Source organism: Heterocephalus glaber, unplaced genomic scaffold (assembly GCF_053883595.1).
Source record: "Heterocephalus glaber isolate CG9 unplaced genomic scaffold, H.glaber_assembly_v1.0 deba00001577, whole genome shotgun sequence".
Lineage (NCBI taxonomy): Eukaryota > Metazoa > Chordata > Mammalia > Rodentia > Bathyergidae > Heterocephalus > Heterocephalus glaber.
Window position 1 is genome coordinate 8,398,013 of NW_028258358.1, and position 17,556 is coordinate 8,415,568.

Here is a 17,556-nt window from a genome sequence, read left to right on the forward strand (position 1 = left end):
GTTTTTCACTAAAGATGTCATCGTACCCTCTCCTTGGACTGAACATGAAGGGAAACAGCTTTCAGAGTATCATTCCAGTAAATGTGAGTGTACTTCAAATTATATGACTAAAAATCATGAAATAAAAAAAATTTAAAACTCAGTGAGTATAAAGCAATTTAGTGAAGCATCAGTTTATTTGGTTTGGTAAGGAGCTTGCATAAAATTAAATTTCTGCATAATGGGATTTAACTCCTTTTAGGATAAGAATCAAAGCTTGGCTAAAATATACTCCTTTTTTCACTATTATATTCCAAATTTATTTGTTCTTTGTGACCATTATGAATACCAGTTAAAATAAATCCAGAGGATCCATAGATGCAGAGATAATTTCTTATAAAGGTAGAGAAAGGGTAGAGACTTAAATGACCTCAAGGATGGATGCTGATTATCTGCAAAATTAATAGGAAATTAAAGGGCAAACCATTAATCTTCCAGTATCTTTCTTCCTCCAGGCAATGGCTGTCTTATATTTGTTCTCACTGCCTTTTGGGTCATGAGAAGAGTTCAAATATTGCGGTACATGTGCATCCCTTATTGCAATGTCATTACTCTCTTCTTGTAGTGTACCTTAGTTATGTACAGAGTATAAGAGGGGGTGTTTGTTACATGCTTATCAAAAATGCAACAGTAATAGGTAAGGTGGGTTGGGCATTTTGTTTGCCAAGACAGTACTAATTATTCTAGTACTTCCTTACATGTATATGAGGTAGGTATAATTGTTGGCCCCATTATGTAGGTGATGACACTTCATTTTAAAAAGGTTAGAGCATTTGTCCAGGGTACAGAGATGTTAAAACTGGTAGAACTTGGATTCAAAACTTGGCGTTTCAGATCAGATACAGTGATCCTCAGCCATTATAAACCAACAGCAGAGTGTGGTATGGATGGAGACCAGGGTTGTAAACACCCTATGATTATAAACCAGAGGTGAGGCCTCAATCAAATTATTTGATCTCTTTGGACCTCAGTTTTATTTATAAAATGAAAGGATTAGACTAGAGAGTTGTGTATTACATCGCTCTGAGCTCTAAAATTCTATGTTCAAGTGATATTTTTATAGGCATTAGTCCTTCCACCTATTTTTCAATGATGGATTTTATTACAGATGAATCAACTTTACATGATTTATTTAATGTCATCGTTTCATATTCTGAAAACTTGTTTTAGTTAAAGTGATGCTTTATCAGGAAGACACAAAAATACTATAGTCTCTGATAAGCTAATCTGCCCTGTGATGACTGCTGCAGTGGATAACAGGATGGGCTCCATGGCTGTGCTGCTTAATGTTGTGACAAAGAAATTCTCCATGAGTCTTACATTTTTCAGTATCTTGCAAAGAGTGGTTTAGACAGATTTCATTCCAAACTATTTTCAAGGATATTTGTATGGTGATCATCCTTAGAAGACAGATAGTGTGCCCCTCCAGAGTGGAGGGTAGGCTTATTTTGCTGTCCAGTAAAGAAAGAGGTTATCTCCTTCTAGAGCAGGTTTGTTTGCAAACCATTCTAAGAATGGGATTTCTTTGTTTTGCTTTTTCGTTTGTTTTTTTTTTTTTGTTTTTTGTTTTTTGAGAGAGTCTCACTATGCAGTTCATGCTGACCTTGAACTCACTATGTAGCCCAGGCTGACCTCAAACTTGTGGCGATCCTCCTGCCTTAGCCTCTCTTGTGCTGGGATTCCAGGTATGTGCCATCACACCTGGCTAAGAATGGATTTAAGCTCAGGGTTCCTCATGATAACCCACTGCATCAGTCAACTTTTCAAAACTGTAACAAAATACCTGAGATAATCAACTTACAAAGAAGAAAGGTTTATTTTGGTTCAGAGTTTTTGTGGTTTAGTCCTTGGTTGGCCTTGTTGCTTTGGGCTGTGGTAGTATGGAACATCATGGCAGCACATGTCAAAGGATGCCTGTTCACCTTGTGGCCAGGTTGTAAATGAGATGAGAAAGAGCTGGGGTTTTACCATACCCTTTAAAGGCATGCCCCCGATAACCCCACCTGTTAATGTTTTCACTACCTCCTGATAGCACTAAGCTGAAGACTAAGACATTAATTATAATGTCTAAGACTAAGGTGTTAATCATAGGCCCCGTGACTGTTAATCCTGATTTATCAACTTCCTTGGAGCGGTAAACTCTTAGCAGATTAGTAAAGCACACTCCTGGGTGAGTCTGGTAGGTCATGGAGGTGTGACCTTGGGTATTATAAATGGCCCCTAGCTGTTCCTCTCTGTCAGTCCCCCCATTCTGCTTCCCAGCTGCCATGACCTAAGCAGCTTCTTTCCACCGGGCTCTTCTGCTATGATGTTCCTGCACTGGAGCCAGCGGACCAAGGACCGAATTCAGTGAAACTGAGACAAATTAAACCTCTCTTCCTTTCAGTTGTGTTAGGTATTGTGTCTGGGTGACAAGAAAGCTGACCGATACAGGGCCTCTGGAGAACATTTCACATCTAAACTAGAATATTCCATGTGTGTGCAGCATCCCCCAGGGCTACTCCATATCATCTCCTTGTGACTTTAGGGACAAAGGGAACTGATGTGAACATTAAGCTCATGCTGCCTGCTTTGCTCAGAATAGTGAAGTGCTTTGTCTTTATGCCACAGGTCTCATGTCTTCAGCCAGCATCCATGGGACTTTGACGTACTAACTCATTAGCTTGAAAGTAGGGTAAAGTCTTAGATCTTTCACGATTCTAGACATAAACTATAGGTTCCTAGTTTGATAAGGACACAGGAAGTGTGCGGGGGACTCAGATTTGAGCTAGCCAGACACAGGGAATGGAGAAGGAAGGCAGAGAAGAAAAAGTATGAGTCAGTACCTAGAGAGTTACCTATTTTTTTTTAAGGTACTCAAATAAATAATGTTCAGTTGAATGGCAACCATGCTGGAGAAATAAACAAGGTTTTGAAGGTCTTTGTAAGCCATTAAGTTGTTTAGACTCATCTTAAAACATTATAAGGTGTTAGGCAGAAAAGAGTTTTGACTTCTTAGAGGTCACACTGCTTCAGTGAAGATGGCATGGCAATCCAGAACTTTCTTTTTTATTTCATGTTTTTACCCATTCTGATAGTACTTAATAGAGTATTTTAAGTCATTGGCCCATTCACCTGTTCCCTCCCTCATTTATTTAGAATTATTAAACCTAATGATCTTAGACTAGTTTTTATTCTGTTGTTTTTTATTTTATATTTTCTGATACTTTCCCCCTTTATTTTGCGTATATATTTTGGTCCATTTTTGTCCTTCTTTTAGTTTTTAATCTGGTCATTTTTCAAGTTATAAAACTTCAATTTGCACTTCTGTTTTTGACTCCCATTGTGAAAGAAACTCGGCATAGTTTTATTAATCAAACTTCAGGTTTTGTCAAAATAATATGGTATTTTAATGCAGTCTATGTAAACCCATTTTAAGAAAATGTTACATGACAGAATTTGTTTGAGGATAGCTGAGATACATCCCTTGCCTTTTAAGGTTGCCATTATGAGGAGCAATCATGCTATCCTTAGAAAGTATTATTTGTGATTGAGCAATCCCACTTCTAGGTATATATCTCAAGTAATAAAAATCAGTACATCTGCATCCCCATGTTCATTTCAGTGCTGTCCTCAATAGCCAAGTCATAGAATCAATCTAAATTCCCATCAGTAGATGAATGGATTTTAAAAACTGTAGCATTTCCTTAAATTTCCTTAAACAAAGGAAATTCTGTCGTTTGTGACAACATGGATGAATCCAGAGGACATTATACTAAATGAAAGAAGCCAGGCACAGAAAGGCATTTACTACATGTATTAGTCAGTTTTCTGTCACTGGGCCAAAATGCCTGATACCTGCAACATAAAACAAGAGATTTATTTGGCTCATGGTTTCAGAGGGTTCAGTTCATGGTTGGCTGGCTTCAAGGCAGGAATGGCATGGCAGAAGAGCCTGGCGGAGGACAGTTGCTCCAGCCATGGTAGCCAGGAAGCAGGAAGTGAAGGAAAGATCTGGGGACAAGAATATACCCTTCCAGGTCCTCCTTGTCCCTGCTTCCCCACCTCGAACCAGACTCCACCTTTGAATAGCACATTCAGCTAGGAACTTAGCAATAGATTAATCCACTTATGAGTAGAGTGCTTTTTGGGAATGTTTTAGATTTTAAACCACAACACTTACGATCTTATATGTGGAATCTAAAAGTCAAACTCACAGAAATAGAAAGTAGAGCGAAGGTGAGAGTATTGGGATGATGGTAAATAAAGAGCATAAAGTTGCAGTTGGGAAGAATATGTTATGATGATCTATTGCACAGCAAGGTGATTATAGTTAATATATATTTTTAAACTGCTAAAAGTGGATTTTAAATATTTTCACTAAAAAGTATTAAGAACGTGAGGGATAGATATATAATTTAGCCTTATTTGTTCATTCCACAATGTGTACACATATCAAAATATCACGCATATATATGTCATTTTTTAATGAAAAAATATAAATTGTCATACCTCCTTATTTGCTCTGGTAATCTTTTAATTTTATAGTATATTCTCTCAAAGTTAAACATGCCCAAATAGATAACTATAAATACAGATATTTATTCTCAAAATATTATAAGATAAAAGCTTCTAATATGTAACTTTTTGGTCCAGAAAAAGTAGGCTAAAATAAATGAATATAAAATGTGTGATTTTCCACTTAAAATGTTTTACAGGTATTAACATAAATAGTGACTCTCCACCTGGGAGAAAGCTGACCGTTGATTCTGAAAAAAGCAATGGTGAGTGTGAACACAATCTATAAAGAAATAGTTCCACAGTAGGCTGTGGTTGATTTTAAACACAGTTCATGTAGTACAAAATTACTTCGGAATTGAGATTGTTGACTATTTGTGAACGATCTGTATAACTGTGAGAGCTGATTTCTAAAAGCAGATGTACTGCAGCAGATGCATCCAGCTATGTTTTATAAACAGCAGTGGTCTCTTGTTGTCTTGTTCCAAGTTTGGGAATCATTTCGGTTTTGGAAAGCATTCTTTTGAAAATGTGTTAATGTGGGAAGTCTCACCCCAAGTGTAGGCTGGCTTCCTTTTCAGTTCAGAGTGCCAGCATCACAACGGGGGTGAACTTTTACCGTTAACACATTTCTGTCAATAGCGGGAAGTGGGAGGCCACTTACAAGGAAGGTGTTGTGGCAGGTACTGGAATGCGTAAGTGGAATAATTCATTTGCCTCGAGCATCATGGGGAGACAGTTGATGGAAAAGCACATGCTAAACTGCCTGTCACGTGCTTTATCGTTGATTTATCCATGTTTGTATTTATTTATTTATTTGCTTACTTCCAGCTGCTTGTCAGACATTGCTGTCTCTTCCTGTGGATTTTAATTTAGAAAATATATTGGGTAAATACTGTTTTAAAATTTTTTAATAACTAACATCAAGTGATCTGTTTTGTTGGCTTTTTGTAAATGGAAATACTTGGTAGTGCTTTTTTCTAAAGAAGTGGGGAAACTGTCCTGAATATCTCTTTCTCGAAATGGCCTGAATTAGCTTTTATATCATAATGAATTTTTCTATAGGCATAAACTATGAGTCTCTTGTTGGCATTTGTATAATATTAATACAAGTGCTCCAAAAAATAATGAATAATGTAAGATATTAAACATCACCATATACAAACATATGCAGTTAAACTTTGCCATCTTTTAAAAAAAAATCAAACATGGTACATGCTGTTTTTTTAAAAAATTAGGTAACAGTAGTGCAATTGCTCTTCAAAACATCTAGATTTTCCTTTTATTCTACTAATCTTAAATATAGGTGACTATTTTAGAGCTAATGAATTTGCTGATCAGTCTCCTGGAAACCTCAGTTCTTCATCTCTCAGAAGAAAGCTCTTTTTAGATGGGAATGGAAGTATTTCTGACTCCTTACCATCAGCTTCGCCTCAGAGTCCTCATAGCAGTGCCCAAGCATCCCTTGAGGTGTTTTATTCAATAGATTTATCTCCTGTACGGTGTAGGAGCCCTCTGCAGACCCCAGGCTCGGTAAGAATAATATTCACAAGTGGATGATTTTGTTTTATATGTACTTAGACCTTTATGCCTGCAATTCACTCAAAAGAAATAGTTGCCTTTGGATAATTATACTTAATGAATGTTAACTTAGTTCATATATTTTCATTAGTCATGGGAATGTTTTTATTCAGACTCCAGTTTTCATGGGAGGGACCTAATTTATCATGAGTTTCAAGGAATCTCAGTGTGGGTTTTTTATTGAATCTTGACAACCTTACAGTATAACACAACTGGGTTGGCATTCATGGAGTAAATTTGCACCGACAGTTGCTTGATACAATATGTAATGGTTTGCTTAAATACAGTGCATTTATATTTTGACCAAGATATTCTAATCCAAATACTGGATAGCAGCCTTCTTGTCTTTGTTCCAAGATATCTTTTAGAGCTAGGGATTTAGCTCAGTGGTTCTGCCACCTGCCTTGCAAGCGCAAGGTCCTGAGTTCGATCCCTGGTGCCAAAAAAATGAAAAACGGTATCTTTTGGTAGTTATGAATAATTCCTAATTTGTAAATGTGTTTTCAAGATGAAGACAAATAGCACGTGACATGAGTTGAAGAGAACCATAAACAACGTGCTTATTTATGATTTATTTATATTATCATAGGGGCAGTTTTCTTCCAGTCCTATTCAAGGTAGTGCAAAAAAGTACAGTTTGGGAAGCATAACCAGTCCTTCAGCTATTTCTTCACCCACTTTCTCACCAGTAGAACTTCAAATAGGAAAGACACCACTCTCAGGTATGTCTCATAATAAAATAGCTGTTTGAAATTTTGTAGTGTATTTGTTACAAATGAGGCTCATTTTTTGCACAATTCTGAATAATCACTTTTGTCTAACATTTAGAAACTTTGGGTTTTTTTAACAAAAGAACAATTCACCTTCAAGAAATGGAATTCTCAGCAAAGCTCTACTATAATGTAAAATATAGTTACTTTAGCACTATTTATATCAAACATCAATGAAAGTTAACAGTTTTAGAGACAATTTAGTTCATGTATGACTTTTGATCTGTGGGTTTAGATTTTGATAATTAGATATTCATAGTTTGTTTTAAAAAAAAAGCCAGTGTATTTGGCTAATTTTTTAAAGTAAATATAATGTACAGAAATGTACACATTTCCCTGAAAAAAATACCAATTTTTTTTTTTTTTAACCAGTTTGTCATTTAATAAGTCTGAATTCTTTTTCACCAGATGGTATTGTACACGGTCATCTGTTGAAACAGATTTCCTTTTTCTTTTTTTTTTTTTTTTAACAGATCTTAGTTTAAAAAAGTCATAGATACTGTGAATTCTGTATAAACTGGTGGACAGCAAATTATTTCCTTTGTTTTGACTTACAAGCCTCAACTTCACCACAGAATAAAGAAAGCATAATCGGTCACTCATATAGAACAGTACTGTTTCTATAATTTGAAGCTTTCTGAATGGACGGGTTCAGGCCTGGTCCAACTGGCTTGGACCCTCTCACTTCCAACAGCCGTTGGATAATCCTGTCGATGTTGAGTTTATCTATATCCGCCATTGCCTCCCCACCGCCGACCCTCCCGCAGCGGCACCACCGCTGCCTCGCGCCTGGGACTCACACCCCTTTTTCCCACGCCACGAGCAGAGGCGGGTGGCTGCGGGTCCCCCCAACCGCCTCATTCCTTGCTCTTCCTCCTTCTCTCCCCTACTGGAACCACGAGAAGCAAAAATACCAATTTTTAAAAGTTTACCATTTTGGAAAATCTATTCATACTGAACAAAATTGAAAACCTTTTTTTTCATTAGTCCTGTTTATATTTGTGTATGGGTGTATATATGGACATACTTATCTGCACACATGCTTGTTCATACTTATATCTTGCCTTTTCTTCGCAAAGAATTTTATTGTACATATTTTCATAGGTTGTTCAGGACATTTAAACCATGCAAAAATGTGGTTGTAAGCTATTTCATACACGTATCGTTTGTTTTGTGGTGCTGGGGATTGGACCCAAGGTGGCGTGTGTGCAAGGTTAACACTGCCACTGAGCTATACCCTTAGCTCTATGTGTCACTTGTTTTGAACCATTAATAAGCATTCAAATTATTTCTAATTTTTTTTTGTCACAAAGCTAATGATTATCCTACATATATACTGTGTTACACATATTTATAGCTTTAGGTGAAATGGACTCATTGGCCAGTTCTGTTTTGGGGGATTGTTAATTCAGGCTTCAATGTTAGTTTAAATGGTTTCTCATTGCTTTAACTTCTGTACTTTTTATTATTTTTGTGGCTGAATACTTTTCATATGTTTATTTACTTTTGGGAAGATTGTTTACATGCTTTTGCTCATTTTAAAAAAACTTGTATTTTTGTTAAACCAATGAAGTTGTAAGTCATCATTAAGCTTTAAAGCATTTCCATCATTTTGATTATCATTAGGCTCTTTATTATTGCAAATATTATTTTCTAGGTCTTTGCTTGTCTTTTACTGTTGCATATAATATTTTACATAAAAACAAGGATTTTTAAAAATATATTTAACTTACCAGGTACAGCTATAAGTTGTAGCTTTAAGCAGATTTTCTTTGTACATGAGTAATTTTGGTATCATAGCAGTATCCTTATGAGAAAATAATTTTCAGGGAGTAAGATATTTTAGTTAAAATAGGAAAGGAGCTACAGAAACTATTTTTGAGCCTCTTCTTCCTTACTCAGACACATTCACTTGTGCTGTTGTTTTGTATTTTTTTTGTTGTTGTTATTTTTTGAGATAGGGTGTTGCTCTGTAGTTCAGACTAGCTTTGAACTCACTATGTAGCCCAGGCTGGCCTTGAACTCACAGCAATCCTCCTGCCTCAGCTTCCCAAGTGCTGGGATTATAGACATGCATCACCATAGCCTGGCTTGTTTTCCACCTCAAAAATTCACTTTAGTAAACAACACAGTTGTTATAGGAATCTAGCTTTTCTGGCATGGAACATGATTATCATTTAGCTATGGTTTTTCTGATTTTCATGGTTTTATAATGTGGTTTTTCTCTCCCATCTTTTAGAACAAAGGAAATTTACTTTTCATTCTCCTGATGCCTCATCTAGAATAAATTCTAATGGAATTACTAATCCGTGTATCAGAAGTCCTTATATAGATGGTTGCTCACCAATTAAAAATTGGTCTCCTCTGAGACTGGAGATGTGCAGAGGTGGGACTCCATTCCGGGCCTCGCTGATCCGGATTCCTTTTGCTCTTGAGACTCACAGTGAAGATGAGGAAGATAAAGAGAATGTTCTCTCCCCAGAAGTCTTGTCCCCAGTTGGGGATGCTGTGGGAGGACCCCTGCGGCAGTTGATGAGTGACGCCACACATAGCACGCACTTAGTGGTGACTGCCATGTCTATTACACAGCGTCAGCCCACCGCTTCTGGGAAAGAACTCGCCCTGCAGGATGTTGCAAGTGAGAAGAATGACCCTGTGGACATGGTCGGTCCTATAGAGGCAGCAGATGAGCACACTTGGATTAAGGAGCCCGCTGATGATGGGAGTTTGCCTGTACCTGACTTTGTGAGCGGAATTGCCTTTAGCATTGAAAACTCTGAAATGTGCCTGTCACCCCTTGCTGAAAGCAGTGTGCTTCCTTGTGAAAGCAGTAACATGCAGGTAAGGTGTTTTAAGATTCTGTTGACCTTTGCCTACTCTCTTGGCATTACCCTTTTTCCCTAAGATGATAGTGTGAGATGGATAATGGGTTAAATGTCAAAACCAGGCATAGTGACACACACCTGTAATCCCAGCACTCAGGAGGCTGAGGCAGGAGGATCACTTCGAGTTCAAGGCCATTCTGGACCACTAGTGAGTTCAAGGCCAGCCTGAATTACATAGCAAGACTCTGTCTCAAAAAACAAACAAATATATATCTATCTCAATAGCAAGTAATACCAGAAGGGATAGTTTCTTTTAATTAATTAATTATGCATATTTAATGTGCTTATTAACACATTTACTTGGAGTAGGAGAAGATGTGAACAGAAAGAAATGAAGCAGCTTCATTTTTATAGACTGCTAGTGTCAGGCAGCCTCTCAGAATTTCTCTGTTTTTGAATCTTGTGCCACAGGAATGTAGTTTCTTTTCTTTTCTTTTTTCTTTCTTTCTTTTTTGGTACGGGGGATCGAACTCAGAACCTTGAGCTTGCGAGGCAGGCACCAGAACCACTGAGCTAAATCCCTGGCCCCCTGTAGTTTCTGATACAATACTTGAAAAGTACCACAGTTTTTGCTTTACCTTTATGTAATTTTCAGGGAGAGAAAGCAAAGTTTAGAGCACTTTTATGTGTATTTCTTTGTACTTTTTAAAAATGTGACTTTAGGGGCTGGGGATTTAGCTCAGTGGTTCTGGCGCTTGCCTTGCAAGCGCAAGGTCCTGAGTTCGATCCCCGGTACCAAAAAAAAATGTGACTTTAGCCAGTAGTTTTCATGTAATTGTACATTTCCAATTTCCCAAAGCCTGGCAACAGAAAAATCTTGATTTCTTTCACATGTGTATTTCATAAGCAGCACTTACATCGAAAGATACTGTTCCATTCATTGTACTGTTCTGAGGGCAGAGAATATGGAAAGGGCCTTAGAATGCTCACAAGGCGAATCCTTAGCTGCCATAGTGACATCTAACCCTTACACAGCACTTACTGTGTGCCAGCACTCTTCTGGGTTCTGAGTGTGTGGTGATGCAGTTTATCATCACTAAGCCTGGAAAGTAAGAGTACCATTACCTCCATTGTGCAGATGAGGAAACTGAGGATCAAAGAGGCTATGTAAATTCCCTATCACTTATATAATCAGTAAGTGGTAGGACCAAGATTTGATCCTACTAGTCTGACTTTTGAGTCTGTGTAATTAAATCCAGTTTATACTGACTCATGATGTTGTTAATACATAGTGTTTTGATTGCAGGTGCTCTTCTAGCCAGTTCATTCAGAAATATCAATATTTATATAATTCACTTAACTCTCACAGCAATCCTGTACCAATTTAGTGTTGATTGTGCATACTGAAGTTGGGAACTCCTGGAAGGATTCTAAGTAATTCAGAATTAGCTGATGTGGTCTCCCTGTAATCCCAGCACTTGAGAGGCTGAGGCAGGAGGATCACCACAAGTTTGAGCCCAGCCTGTTAGTTCAAGGCCAGCTTGAACTACATAGTGAGAGCCTGTCTAAAAAGTAAATAAATAAAATTGCTCATACTTACATTGCCCATCCTGACTGCTGGGTTCCTTGCTCAAAAAAAATTACATTAGAATCACTTTTACATATTTTACCTGCTAGAGTTGGTGTCATACTAGAAAAAGCACATATAGTCAAACTTAGCCTTAAAGGTATTGTTACTGGTTTTTTCTTTTCCACTCTCTTTATTGGCAGGGCATTTATAGAGGAATTATAAAATAATTTTGTTGATGGGCCAGGGACGTAGCTCAGTGGTTCAACCTCCTGCCTCACAAGCGCAAGGTCCTGAGTTCGATCTCCAGTACCAAAAAACAAAAAAACCAAAACAAAAAATACTTTAGTTGAAATACACTTTGATAATCATCTAATTCAAATACCCATTGGAAACTTACACACATTCTCCAAAGTCACTACTGAATTGTCATCTGAGTTATGCCTGAGTACCTGCAGGAATATTCCATTTCATTTTCAAAGACCCCTTCCTTATATTGAGCTGAAAAGTGGTTACATCTGTGATTTCAACCAATTATTCTTAATTTTAATCTTTCAGCCACATCGTGTTTACCTTTTACAGAGATTTTTATAGTTTAAAAATGTTTTCATACATTTTTCTGTTATTTCACATTATTACATTTCATGTTATTTTTCTGCCACAGAAGTATCTTTCAAGTTGGGACACAACCATGTTTCCCCAGAGCCTTTGATTTACTTCCCTGGATTGGTTGCTTCCTAGGCTATCTGATGGTCATCATCCTAGAAATTCCCATACTCTCTCCTGTGTTCTGTGGCCTCTTGCTTTCTGTATCCCATTCTTCTCTTTCTTAGTTTACATCTCATTTTACTGGAGTACATTTTCTGGTGGCTTTCTAAGAAAGAGTACATTTTTAAAGACATTGTATGTCCGATGAGGTGTTCATTCTTCCCTCACATTCAGGTTTAGAAATAATTGTCCCTTAGAGTTTGAACACATTGTTTCATTGACTATTTCAGTGTTGCTGGTGAGAAATCTGAAATTATTTCAATGCTTAATCTTCTGTAAATCATCTTTTTGTTTCCCTCCCTATTGATGGTTTAGAACCTTTTCTTTTTATAGTGTCTTGAAATTTCACTGATATTCTTTGGTGTGGATTTCTTTTCAGCCACTCTACTGAGCTCTCAGAATGCCCTTATTTATGGTCTGTAAACTTAAGCCTTTTACCTCTTGGATCTTTTCTTGAATTTCAGTCATTTTCACTGTCTTCTCTAGAACTCATTTTCATTCTCCAATTTAGAAACAACTTTTTGCCATACTTGTTAAAGTCTCCTTTTGGTTCTAATTTCTGCATCTTATCCTTAATTTTTAGAATCATCTTTTCTTCCACTATGGATAATGTGGCTGCCAAGGAACTGTATGATCTGGCTGCCTCACTCTTCACCTTCATCTTGTTTCACCTTTCTTCTTTGTTTCAATACTCCTCCTGGCTTTTCAGAAGTTTGAATAGCCCGTGTTCCCTTCTGTTAGAGGGCCTTTGCACATACTGTGAAGAATTTCTTTCCATCCCACTTTACCTAGCTCTTTTTAGTTCACAATTTGTTGGTCACATTCATCAGAAACCTTCCTTGACCTTACTGGCCAGGCCAGACCTCCTCATATGTTTTTGTAAATCTGTGTATAATTTTGCATTCTCAGTCAGACCATTAATTAATCAAGTAATGATGTATGTTTTTGTGCAAAAACCCTGGCATATAGTAACTACTCATTAAATATTTGTGTAATGAAAATAGAATGAATACATAAATATGTTCAACCAGGGAATATATGAAATGAAAATACTGGGCTAAGATTTGTAACCCTGAGGAAAAGTTGAATGACTGGATAAAGGATATAGAGAAGAAGCAGAGGAGAAAGGAACAGTAGGAAAGCATAGTGTCTTGGGACATCGTCAGCAGGAAAGAATAGTTAGTACTGTCAAAATATGAGCAAGGAATTTTGTAGGCCATGGTAAGCTGTTGGAATAATAATAGAAGTTCAAATTGGTATTTGAACAGCCTCTGAAAAAAGAATGAAGGGAAAATTAAAGAAGAATGAAATTGTATGTAGATAACTTTTTGAAGTAGCTTAAGTGTGAAGGGAAAGAAATGATAGCTAAAGGAAAACATTAAAGTCCAGAATCTTTTTGTTTTTTTGCCTTTTAGTTTAGATGGGAATAGCAATATATTTAAATGAGAGAAATCGGTAGTGATGGGAGACAAGATCCTCTGAATGGTATCAAGCAAAGGGAACTGAGAATGATAATGTAAGGGCTCATGTGCTGGAGCCCAATTTCAAGGAATGCCCATCGAAGGCACAGCTTTTTCCAGTTATGAACCACTGGAAGTAATTTACTAACAAAGCAGATGTAAGATGACTGACAACAGACACATTTAGAAATGGCTGTTAAGAATATGAAGTTTGTTCTAATAGGATTAGTTTTCTTCTTTCCAGGCTGTGGGATCATAGGGCAGGATCCACTTGACAGTGAGCAGAACATGACTGATCTTTTTTAGTACTTTATTCTTACCAAGAATAATGATGCCCACCTTGATCCCTATGGAAAATAACAAGATGGCCTGTGACATCTGTGCGGTACATAGGAGGCACTGACACTGGTAGTGGTTTAGATGAGAGGATGAGGTCAGCCGCCACGCAGGGCTCCCAAGAGGGGATCCTGCTCTTCCTGCCCAGTGTGCCAGACTCCCTGTGTGCCTTCCTCACACCTATACTATTTACTTTCCCTTAATATGTTCAGTTACATACTAGTGTTGAGTTCTGAGTCTGATATTTGGCAATGATGAATATTAAAAGGAAGAGTAATTGGCAGATTATCTGCAAGCAACCTGATGTTTACATTTGTGATCAAATATCTACCAGATAATAGCAAAACACAGTGCTTCCCTTGAAATGTAAGGTTATATTGTATCCTACATGTCACAAGGCTTTTCTTCTATTGGAACAGGACTCCCAGCCATGAGCAAATACACATCCTTCCCTGAAAACTAGGAACTTTTTTTTTGTCTTCTGAGTGACAGAATGCACTGTCTAGGCTGTTGTAAATATTCACAAGGGGAGCAAAAGTAGTCTTCCCTCTGCTTCTCTTTAGGAAGGAAGGGTCAAGTGCTGGGTGATTTCCTTGCAGGGGTTGTATGTGTTGCTTCATGCTCGGCATTATGTAAGTAGATGGAGTATCATGTAGTGAATAGAGCTCAGGCTCTGGAGCCTCCGATCTTCATCACCACATTACTTACTGTATGGCAGTGTGAAAGTTAGCCTTTCTGCGCCTTTCTTACCTGTAAAGTAGTAGGGATGTTGAAAGGAGAAGAGTAGCATTATGTAGAGCACCATACAGGACCTGGCATAAGAATTCATGTTTTTGTTTTTTGGTTTTTTTTTGGTACCGGGGATCGAACTCGGGTCCTTGCGCTTGCGCAGCAGGCAGCGAAACCACTGAGCTAAATCCCCAGCCCAAGAATTCATGTTTTAAGTTGCAAACATTCCGAGTGGCATGATGAAATCCTCCAGTGACCCTCACCATCCTGCCCAAGACACCAGCCATCCCTGTCTCCCTATCCACACTACACATACTGCCCACTCAGTCACTTAGCAGCTTCTCAGTTACCAGAGGGTCACAATATTGCAGTGCTTGTATATGTCCTAGTGACCTTTACTTTACCTAATAATGCCCCCCAAGAGCAAGAGTAGTCGTGCTGGCAACGTGGGTATGCCCAAGAGAAGCTACAAAGTACTTCCTTCAAGTGCAAAGGTGAAAGAACAGGAAGATTTTTCTTTTTTGCAGTAAGATATTTTGAGAGACCACATTCACATAACCTTATTGTTCTACTTTATTATTATAGTCACTCTTACTGTGCCTCATGTGTAAGTTAAACCTTTATCATAGGTATGTATGTGTAGGTAAAAACATGATTTTCAAGCATTCACTGGGGGGTCTTGGAGCATATCCCTATGGGTTAGAGATGGGTAGAATCTTTCTTTTGCTGTTTTTGGCCAGAGCAATTTGTCTTAGAGTGCAACAGTTTTTATTAACATGAAAACTTGAATATCTACAGCCATTACACGTATGATATTATTGTGAACAATCAGGTATGAGTCAGTGCAACTCACCTTTTTAATATGTGTGTGTGATTAAAAGTGGCATGCCTTTTATGTAGATTTCATTTAGAGGTAAAACCAAGCTGTTTAGAAAATGAGTTGGAAAGTGAGGCTGATTGTATTCCTCCCTTTATTTATGGATATGAATACAAAATAACAAAAACCATGCTCTGCATGGTTTGTTCACTGATTGTAAAGGACATTAGAAGACATTTCATTGGAAGGAATTGTAAACTAATATATCAAGAAACAGTAAGTTCTGTTAGAACTTCCTTTTCATGTATTACTTTTAATTTCATTCACTATGAATATTACATTGTATTGTTCAGATGTAGTGAAAGGAAGTATACAGTAACGCAAATAGTTAGCTTTTAAGTTCCTTCCAATAAATTTTATGTAAATTACATAAGTGAATTAGTTTGCGATTTATCCTTTGTGGTTTTTGTCCTCTTCACTCCTGTCAGATGGACAGTGGCTACAATACACAGAGTGGTGGAAGCAATATTATGGATACCGCTGGAGCAGAAAGTTACTGCAAAGAAAGTGATGTACAAACCTTTGAAGTTGAGACTAAATTTCAAGTTTGTAATACAAAGGTATGGAGAAAATGCAAAGCTTAATGTGGTTATAGGCCAACAGCATTTACTGTGACTTTTTCCAGCCTATTTTTCCCCCATTCTATTTAAAGTTTTGTTAATTATCATGTTTATGGCCTACCCTGTCCTGTTCACATAATAGATGGCTTTTAAATCCACACTTTTCTAACTCTTCTTCATTTGGAACAGCAAGTGAAATAAGATCCTTAAAATTAAAAGGAAATAAATAGAAGAATTTGATTACTAGAGAGGGAAATAGTACAACTGAAAGATTGTAAATCCATATATAAAACACCTAAGAATTGTTCTCTTATCCAATTGCCTTTGAAGATTTTGGTTGCATGTAGGCATTTTAGATATGACAAAGTGTTTGTACAAAGGTGGTGTTTTTGATTTGGAAATTAGTGAACCTTCTAAATCTGGTAGTTATTGTAACTTTAGGCACTGGACAAGACAACCTTTGATTTTATATGCCAGTTTATTAGGCACTATAAACATCAGCATACGTGTAATGAAACATAACTCTTGAAATCAAGTTAAAAGGAAGGCCACCTTATTTCTCCTGTCTTCATGTTGTCCTTTTTTTCATTTTTTTAGTACATCTGCAGTACATCATGGTTACATTTATTGTGGGGAGCTGGTGTATAACACATCTTAATTCTTTTTTCATTCCTTTCCCATTGTTATGACCTGTTTGAAATCAGGGCGTTTTCTTTCCTACAGTGAGACTGCAGAACACAGGTGTTGGGTGAAAATCCCAAGTCCATCTCAGTGCAGTGGTCCACAGAATACCTCTGTCAGAAGCAGACTACTGCTGAAGCTCCTCGCATATATTTTTTGCAAAGGATTGATAATGTGATGGTGACTGGGAAAAAACTGCTTCATGTAACATCCTTAGCTTTTTCTTTCCCTCCTTAATGTGAAAAATCAAGGGCTTAATGACATAGAAACAACAGAAAAGCCCCTACAACATGAAATTGCTGAAATACAGTTCTACTTTTTATCAATAAATATTTTTGTATATATCTTGAGTGATGTGTTTAACAATAAAAAAATGTGACAGAGCTGATGACTTGCTCCTGTCCTTACAGGGTCAGTGAACTGCTCTATACAGAATTTAGCACTTGTTCTGAGAACATGAGAAAATGTTAAAACTGAAGGCACCATATATTTTTATATAAAACCTGTGAACATACATACATGAACTTCAGCTACAACCTATGTAATAGAACTCTTACATATATAAAACTAATCTGATTAAAGAGGTAGAAAGGCATCAAGTAGGTATTCCCACAATTTTAATCCTTGAACTATTCATTTCTCTGGGGAAATTCTTATTTCCTGTAGCTCAAGTTAATACTTTAAAAAATCTTGGGCCAGGAATTTAGCTCAGCGGTTTTGCTGCCTGCTGTGCAGGCGCAAGGGCCTGAGTTGGATCCCTGGTACCAAAAAAAAAAAAAAAATCTAAATACTAGAAAGGCAGTAATAACAGCATCATCATGTGTATTGCTATCTGTGAGTAAATGTGGGAGAATAAATTACACCTC

The 17,556-nt window shown here is 37.3% G+C and overlaps 1 protein-coding gene across 4 annotated transcripts in view; it reads left to right on the forward strand.

The window, feature by feature from the left end:
* The window catches only part of Bora (BORA aurora kinase A activator), a 26,484-nt gene extending 9,410 nt beyond the window's left edge, over window positions 1–17,074 (forward strand). For 3 of the 4 annotated variants that reach the window (XM_013072405.3, XM_004845258.3, XM_021258676.2), the window contains exons 5-12: window positions 2–83; window positions 4,737–4,802; window positions 5,368–5,424; window positions 5,843–6,069; window positions 6,707–6,839; window positions 9,127–9,728; window positions 15,878–16,009; window positions 16,733–17,074. In XM_013072405.3, the coding sequence (XP_012927859.2) occupies window positions 2–83; window positions 4,737–4,802; window positions 5,368–5,424; window positions 5,843–6,069; window positions 6,707–6,839; window positions 9,127–9,728; window positions 15,878–16,009; window positions 16,733–16,735 (1,302 nt within the window). In that variant the 3' untranslated portion in view covers window positions 16,736–17,074. The remainder of the gene's footprint in view (window position 1; window positions 84–4,736; window positions 4,803–5,367; window positions 5,425–5,842; window positions 6,070–6,706; window positions 6,840–9,126; window positions 9,729–15,877; window positions 16,010–16,732) is intronic. The other variant, XM_021258675.2, reaches the window with a different exon arrangement.
* Window positions 17,075–17,556: the final 482 nt, after the last annotated feature.